General features: G+C 42.6%; 1 protein-coding gene across 1 annotated transcript in view; it reads left to right on the forward strand.

The window, feature by feature from the left end:
* Nucleotides 1–8,379, forward strand: part of LOC146041452 (phospholipase A2 inhibitor gamma subunit B-like) — a 28,925-nt gene extending 20,546 nt beyond the window's left edge. The window contains exons 5-6 of the mRNA XM_083161430.1: nt 5,889–6,029; nt 7,573–8,379. Of these exons, the coding sequence (XP_083017556.1) occupies nt 5,889–6,029; nt 7,573–7,766 (335 nt within the window). The 3' untranslated portion in view covers nt 7,767–8,379. The remainder of the gene's footprint in view (nt 1–5,888; nt 6,030–7,572) is intronic.
* Nucleotides 8,380–9,101: the final 722 nt, after the last annotated feature.

The following is a 9,101-nucleotide window of genomic DNA, read 5'->3' on the forward strand; positions in this document are numbered from 1 at the left end:
TAGCAACAAAATGGCATGAGCGTAATACCCCTTTCACATTGCACTTTTAAACTGTTTTTTTCCCATTTTAAAACCTTTAAGGCTGCAATGTGAAAGTGCCAGAGTTGATTTACTGGTTAAAGATAACCGGTATTTCAACACGGTTAAAAAGCAGAGTCCTACACGTTTTAAAGCCGTTTTTTAGGCAGTGTGAATGGCTCTATTTCAATGGCTTGAAACGTGTCCCTTGGGGGTTAAACAGGTTGAATTTTGAATGGTATTAAATGATTTTTAAAACGGTTTTCACCTGCAATGTGAAAGGTCTCAAGGCTCAGACCCGTTTTAAAGTCCCATTTAAGAATACCGTGTCATTACCCATGTCTGCAATGTGAAAGCAGTCTAAGACTACGACGATGCTTATGAAAATTATTGAAGACAAACAGAATGTTCTACAAAGAACTGGAGGCAAGCAATTAAAAACAAATTGTGAAGAGAGATTTGGAGGTGGATGATTTTTTTTAAGATTTCTTTTGATGGAGAACCCCCCCCCCATCACTAACACCTAGTAACACAAAGTTACAAGAAAACCATAACTATTCAACTTTCCAGCAAAGAGGCAGAACAGGAGGACATATAATATTGGATCCCGAATGATATTTCTGAAAAGCGGTATACAGTATCCTCCGTTTCCAACAAGACTAGGTCAAATTTACATTCAACCTATTCTATGTCAGGTCCATATTTCCAGCAGTCGGGAAGGCAAAATGGCTGCTGATATTCCAGCGGCCATTCTCGACAAAATAATATTTTAACATTTAAAAAGTCGAATCTGCCGAAAACAGCCAGGATTGTATACTGATGGACAACATTTCCGCCTGTCCGAAATATCATTCGGAATTATCTACCCCCATAGTACAAATAGGAAAGCATTAACTAAAATAAGATGGCATATTTAACCTCCGAGCAAAATAATTTAGATCAGCATAGTCCTATTATAAAGTGGCTGAAATTTGCCACCCCTTAACAAGTTTCATTTTTACATTGATCGCTAAAAGTTATGTCTCACATCCAGACCTTTCAGAAATTTATTGAAACGGTAAGATAGAAGAATTACTAGAAACAACCAAACTGAAATTCTAACTCACTGTAAATTAACAAACCAAAAAAAAAAAAGGCAATAAAATAACTAAAAGTCGGCTAATAAAGGTTGGTACAAATGAATAAAGAAAAGCTTTAATTGTGACAATTGAACAATTCCAAATAATTTAAAAGAACATTTGGAACAAGGACTACAGATAGGGATTATCACAATAAGGAATATGATAATCTATATATAAAGCCGTTGTCCTACCTTTTTTAGGTTTGGGCATGGTTGGGAAAGACATGAGTGACTGCATCAGAGAAGGCGGAGGTAGTATGCTGGATCTGGAAGGCCTAATCTAGATCTTACTTATAGAACTGATGGTATACGGTCATTAAGTTGACACTATTAAAGTCAACATACATTGAGTCGACCACTGAAGGTTGACTGACCTTAGGTTGACACATGGAAAAGGTTGATATGGCTAATGTTGACGCAAGCATTAGGACAAAAAATTTTGTGTGTTTAGTTGACGTGCTGACAGACGGTATTTCATGCCCTACCATCCACAATTGGCTGATGGAGTCATGTGCTGACATTGGGCGTTCTGGGTGGAAGGAGACTGGGTCAGCAGGCGCCTTCCGTTATGGAGGCGCCCATGATAGATTGCCAGTGGGAATTTGGTTATGCAGGGAAACCGCAAGACACACTGTGGATGGCAACATGTGGTGACCACAGGAGATGGCTTTATTTCCATCTAGAAAGCCTGCTCAAAGGTAAGTAAGCCAGTTGGCAGTTCTGCGATAGAAGGCAAGGTTCCCGGTATTTTATCAAAAAGATTTAGAAGGACATCAACAACCCACCCGGAAATTCTATAGCATCAAAAATATTATCCATTTCTGAAAATGTGTCACATTGTATTGACCAATACAGTATCAAGTACCATTATTTAACCCAGAGAATAGTTCTCTAAAGGCTGCTATGCAGGTCCTAGAATTACTAGAGAAAATGGAATGGGGAAATAACAAATATAGTATGTACTATTGATGTCCCTACCCTCCCGCATCCAGCATGATCTAGCTTGGGAGAATTCCAGGTTTTACTTTTCTATAACGACTGAACTATCCAAAAGCCATGTCCGTTTCATAGTGGATAATATGGACTACAAGAATCAAATCAATGGGCTAAAGATTGGAAGCCAATTTGCACAAAATATGCAATCTTATTCACACACTAAGACCATCACAGCCCCAGTAGATATGTTGGGTCCATCACTGTTAGAGGTTGTTGTGACATTTTACATGAAAGATATAGAAGTTCTGTTAAGTACAACACGAGTTCTCAGGACCAATACTCATTTTATTTATTATTATCTTTTTTTATATTCTGAAGTGACCAAAAGCATTTAACCCTTTAAGTGCCAACATCTGTGAGAGATGTGTAAAATATCAGCGTTGCTCACATTTGTTATATAAATTCAAATAAAAAATGTTGTGTAAAAAAAAATATATATATCAAATATAAATTCACTTGGTACTCAAAGGGTTAATATGCCTGGGGTTTTTTAAACCCCATTAGGCTTGGTCTAGTGACTGTTATGACAATGGTTTTAGTTTGGTCTCATTAGGGCTAATTGGTTTTATGTTTTATTGCCTGTAGTTGGTTGATTTGTATGAAGGGGTGGAGCTGGGGTGTGCATTAGGTTAGTGTAGAGTATTCCAGTTCTTCTTGCTTGTAGGACATCCTGTCCTCCATCCGTAAGTTGATCAGCTTGTGTTTTGTGGAAAAGAAAAGCTGCAGTCACCATCTTGCTATAGTTCTTGAGGTGGTCTCCCTGCCAACTAGGGATGTATTAATCATGAATGCAGTGGACATGGGCTCCTGAGTCCCATGGGGCTGTCACTCTGCACCTTTTTTTTTCAAATACTTACCCTCTACGTCCAACGGCAGAAGCACTGTGGAAATCAACATAAAATAGCCACCATGCCATTTTTCCGAAGACCTTTGCATGGGCGCTATAGTGCTCAGACTAAAAAAATTACCGCAGGGTGTTGATTTGGCAGGTTGTGATACTTTGAGTGAGGCCATTCTCAACCATACTTTCTTTAACCCCTTCAGTGGTGTGTTTTATAAGGTAGCCCTCTGCACTGGAAGAGTTTTTTTTTTAGGGGGAGCGCTACCCAAAAAATTAGTATTGTCCAGGCAGTGCCGCTGACCACTGTCAGCCGCTGCCCGGCTCTGCGCACCGTTCCTGCATGCGGTAACCCGGCTTGTCATAAGCCGGTGCCGCAGGCTGTAATACAACAGTCAAAGAGGCGGGGTGAGGAGGAGGGGCGGCAAAGGAGAGGGAGTTCTGAGATCAACTCAGCAGCGCTGCCCAGCGCTAATCGCTGGAAATCCTGATAATTTTCCGGGTTTGCCAGTCTGGGCATTAAGGCATAGCCCGGAAAATTCTCGGGATTACCAGTGAAGGGGTTAATTGCATCTGTGGGGTAAATTTACTAAGATAAGAGTTATATTGCATATGGCATGTTGCCCATAGCAACCAATCAAATACTGTTATTTATTTAGCACCTTCCAGAAGACCATAAATAGACTGGTTGCTATGGGAAACCTCCTATCTTCAGTAGAACTCTCATATTTATAAAATTACTATTGTATCATTATCTTAGATAAGTTTATGTGCAGGTCAACTGTCTGGTATATATATATTTTTATATTATACAATTTCGACAAATACACATACACTAGATATATAAGAAGTCTGGGGGGAGATTCTCTAAAGCAGAAATGTGTTAAAAACCCCGTTATCTTTTTTTTACCGCATTTCGGTACTTGTGAGTTATCCGGGCTGCCGATTTTGTCCTTAAGTTTGGTTAACTTAAGGACACCCGACCGACGCGATGCCCACGATTTAGCTCCAAATCGGGGGCATTGCGTCGGTCGGGGCCATTATAAGGGGCCGCGACGCGATGCCCCCGATTTCCCATAGACAGTAATGTTAAAAGACACGATATCGGGGGCATCGCGTCGGTCGTGGCCGTTATAAGGGGCCGCGACGCGATGCCCACGATTTCCCATAGACAGTAATGTTAAAAGACGCGATGGACCCGATTTCCCATAGACAGCAATGTTAAAATAAAATTACAATGTGAAATTGGGCAATATGTTTTTAAAAAAAATGTTTCATGGCCCCCCACCACCGTTAACGCCACCCCGCTATTGACGCCAACCCGAAGCGTGGCGAGCGCAGCGAGCCCGCGAGGGGCGGCGGTACGCGTCCTCCGACCTTTTTATGCCCTACTATCCACTAGGGCGTGGAGTGAGAATAGAATAGTGTGGCGAGCGCAGCGAGCCACCGAGCCCGAAGCGTGGCGAGCGGACGCGGACACCTGTGAAGCCCGCAAGGGCACGCGGATACCTGTGAAGGTGTCCGCGTCCCCTCGCGGGGCTCGCTGCGCTCGCCACGCTTCGGGCTCGGTGGCTCGCTGCGCTCGCCACACTATTCTATTCTCACTCCACGCCCTAGTGGATAGTAGGGCATGAAAAGGTCGGAGGACACGTACCGCCGCCCCTCGCGGGCTCGCTGCACTCGCCACGCTTCGGGTTGGCGTCAATAGCGGGGTGGCGTTAACGGTGGTGGGGGGCCATGAAACATTTATTTTAAAAACATATTGGCCAATTTCACATTGTAATTTTATTTTAACATTGCTGTCTATGGGAAATCGGGTCCATCGCGTCTTTTAACATTACTGTCTATGGGAAATCGTGTCGGAAATCGGGTCCATCGCGTCTTTTAACATTACTGTCTATGGGAAATCGTGGGCGTCGCGGCTCCTTATAACGGCCACGACCGACGCGATGCCCCCGATTTCGGGCGCGATGAAAAAATCGGCAGCCCGGATAACTCACAAGTACCCGCATTTCTGTATGCTCTGTCCCCCCTCTGCAGTAGCAGCTGGCGATTCCCTGCAGAAGCCTACGGGCTTCTTACCGCAGCGCTGTTCCGTCACGGAACCCTCCCAGCATGCCATGCGGCCGGCGCCGTGCTCTGCACATGCGCAGATGGACTCCCGGGTCTCAGATCCGGAAGTCCAGCATCGCAAGGGACGGCTCTTATCGCTTGATCTGTCCCTTGCGTTAATGATCGCATATGTTAGAGCATATGCAATCATTAAGAATGCGGTGGGCGGCGAAGGGGGGGGCGAAACAGGGCTGTGGATGTTATAACATCCCACCCTGGGTCTTAGTTTGTAGCAGATAAGCAGCATACCAAAGCAACCTAACATAGTGTTACATTAGCCGGCCTTTCGGGTGTGGTATAGGTGTCCGACAGTCGGGATCCCGACAGTCCTTATCCCGTCGTCGGGATCCCGACTGGCCGTACCCAGACAGCATGGTGAGCACAACAAAGCTCCTTGAGGGGCACGGTGGCTGGCTATGTGAGCCACCTATTCTATTCTCCCTCTATGGGGGTCGTGGAACGAGGGAAAATAGCCGACGGCCATCGGGAACCCGGCTGTCTGTGTTTTGCCAGTCGGGATCCCGACGTCGGGTCCCGTCCGGCACCCTGCCTTTCACCCAGGTGCTTTTCAGAATTGGGAGCAATGACCTCCTGCCCTGGACACACACATAACAGGAAGACACAGGTGCTGCTAATCAGACAAATCTTGATCACATCCGTTTAGGAAACCTGGACTGGATCTCATTTTCCTACTGCTGCTGTTCTAAATTCTGGACTGGATCTTCCATATTACCCCTATGTGGAATAATGCTGTCCCTCCAATAAATCTATATTTTATTATTCTCTATTTTTTTGTTTTTAAAGTGCCAGCTGATAGCTTACAGAAGAACGGGCTGACCTGCCGAACCTGTTATTCTGATAAATCTGACTATTGCTACAACAGCGACACTTACCAGTGCACTGGAGAAGAGACCAAGTGTGGTCGTATGGCAAGAAAGTTAACGGGTAATTTACATTTTTCAGATTCTTTTTGGAAAATAACAAGATGTTATCCATGGCTAATTGTAGCTATTGCTCAATGACTTTTTTATATTTCTTTTAAAACGATATTGTATCTAGGAGTTTTCGAGACCTGCATTCCTGCTTCGGTAGGGATCAGCTTTATCGAATTCCGCATTTTCTAGGGTGTTAACTTAGCCATGGTCAGCGGCGGCTCCTTGTGGACTTTAGCTGGTGAGGAGAAAGCTGCCGGGTCCCAGCACTGGTGCAGTCTATGCCGCATGTTCCGAGACCAGCACATGCGCTGTCACCGCTTTGCAACTGCTCATTTGCAAACCCTCAGCTTATGTGGACTGCACCGACTGCAGTCCATAGAAGCAGGTTATGGCTGCACGGTAAAGTAGGGAGTGGTTTCCTACAGGAAAACCGCTCTCTCAATTTTGCTGGCCTGTCTGACAGTCCTAGAGAGAGGGAAAACCTCCCAATGGGACTGCCATACTGTTGGGTGACTGGCAAGTAGAAGGACTTCCAAAGGGAAGTCCCTGCCAGGCACAGTGAGGCCAGTGCAGTCACACGGACTGCATCTGGCTTCGATGAGACTGAGGGGTTGGATAATTTTTACTTGTGGTGCTGCAGTCCGACAGCTCATAGGTAAAATCCACCACTGGATAAAGAACCGTTATAGGTGCTGTAAAGGTGGACACTCTGAGGATTCTTAACCTCTAATAATCAAACCCACAGAAGACATCTGTAAATTCTGATTATGCTTTTATCAACTTGCCCACAGAGGATATTCAGTAATTGGATTGGAGAGAAGGGGTGAGATGTACCAAACACTACAATAAACTAGGAGCTTTTGCCAATCAGATTTATTTTATAGAATATACTAGATAAACTGTAGATATATGTGAATTGGTTGTATTGTTTTTTAGAATATCTGATCCCTCTTCCCCATAATCCATTATGAAACAAGGGCAGGGCCAGATTAAGGTTTTTGGAGGCCCTGGACAACAAACACCCCCCCCCCCCCCCTTTCTCAATTGGCTCTGTCCTCAGATGTAACATGTGCAGAGAGTTAGATTCCAGTGGGTTGTGTTCCAGATGAAATCTGTGTTCCAGTGGGTTGTGTTCCGTGTGAAAATAAAGTTGTTTAACATGTGTAGGCTACATGCAAAAACAGACAGTATTTAGCCTGCACACACACAATAGAAATGTATTTGCTCCATCTGAATAGCAACATGTTTGTTCCAGACACAAAAATACTTGTTCTTTTGTTTACGGAACCTGACCCATAGTACTATGGTTACCACCTCATCCCTTTAATTCCGGACACATATTAATTACACGGGTTCTGTGGCTGATTAAAACTAACTGAAATGGAATCTTGAAGTCAGCCAGCCACAGAACCTGTGTAATTAATATGTGTCCGGAATTAAAGGGATGCGGTGGTAACAGTATATAATACTTTACGTGGCAGCCTTAAAGTGCTTTTCTTTCAATTGTAATTAACAGTAAAAGTTAAATTAATTGTGATTTCTCTTCATGACAGGAACCTTTAACATAAATGATGCCTTTCGGGGTTGTGCTACCAGATCCTTCTGCGATGTGCTTGGTCCTCAAGTTGCTTCTATTAGTGGATTAAATATTGACGCTAAGATGTTCTGCAGTGATGACGCCGTGGGCCTACGTGCCGGGTTATTGTACTCCATACTTGCTGTCCTTATGGCAAATTTGCTACTTTAGAAAATCTATGAAATGAAAAAAAAAAAACATTGAGGTTTATTTCCTAAGATGGGATTTATATTGAAGATGTGATGTTACCCCTAGCAACCGATCAGATTCTAGCATCTTCTAGAAGGTGCTAAATAAATAGGAATTAGATTCTGATTGGTTTCCCATAGCAACATCCCACCTGCAAATACATCTTGGCAAATACAGTAAACCCCAATATGTCCATGATTATTTTTAGATTGTGAAATATTAGTAATTTGACCGTTCAATAAAAGTAATAATAATTATTCTAAATATATCAATTACCCCTAGTCCTACGCATTTCACTTTTACATATAAAGTTTAGCATAATTACTGGACTCTGGAAATTTCAATATTTACAACACATCAAGGGGCCAATTTTTATCACCATCAATGTGGATGTAATGTGATAATATTTTCTGCCATTAAATTCTATATTTTTCCTTGCAATACATACTTTAATGCATATGACAGTAATATATATTTTTAGATGTCAAAATACAGAACAAAACGATTGAAAAAAATGCACAGAAATACTCTGTATATAATTGTATTTTTTATTTTTCTTAAAATTCGTGGCTATAATAAATGACAAACTGGAATAAAATGTTTCAATTATAAAGGTTATTTGTATCTTATTGTCCTGTATAAATGGAATTCATTTTTATATATATATATATATATATATATATATATATATATATATATATATTTGTAAAGCGCAACTGAATATGCTGCGCTATATAAGAAACTGTAAATAAATATATATTCTATCAGTAGCGCAAGCAGGGGGGTTTCTGAGTACCCAGAAACCCCCCAGGATTCTAAGATATATTTTATTATTATTATTAATATACATTTGGTCTATCTATAATACTTTAACTGACCCGGCATATACTGGGTCACCTAAGTGTCCCTCTCCGTGCTTTGCTCCGCCCCTCTGGAAACCCCCTTCTGAAAATCCTGCGATAGATAGATAGATAGATAGATAGATAGATAGATAGATAGATAGCAGGGTTGGATATTCCAATAAGGGCACTCACCAGTAAATCATGAAAGGTTTATTCAGGGTACATTACCAATCAGGCATAGTAGTCTACGTTTCGGCCACTAGGTGGCCTTTCTCAAGACAGGTCAGCTTAGACGTCCACACAGTACAAGAGTCAGGATACACTGACACTCATTCAGCAAGCTCCTTATAAAGCACTCCACTCTGATTGCATATAGTTCAGCTGTGTATGTCTGTACGGGTGCTCAGTATGCTCATAGCACCGCACCTCACATGACCACAGCCTGGTTTCTCATAGGTTACACAGCGCTGCTATT

The sequence above is a fragment of the Crinia signifera genome, chromosome 19 (genome assembly GCF_055691185.1).
Source record: "Crinia signifera chromosome 19, ASM5569118v1, whole genome shotgun sequence".
In the NCBI taxonomy this organism is placed as follows: Eukaryota; Metazoa; Chordata; class Amphibia; order Anura; family Myobatrachidae; genus Crinia; species Crinia signifera.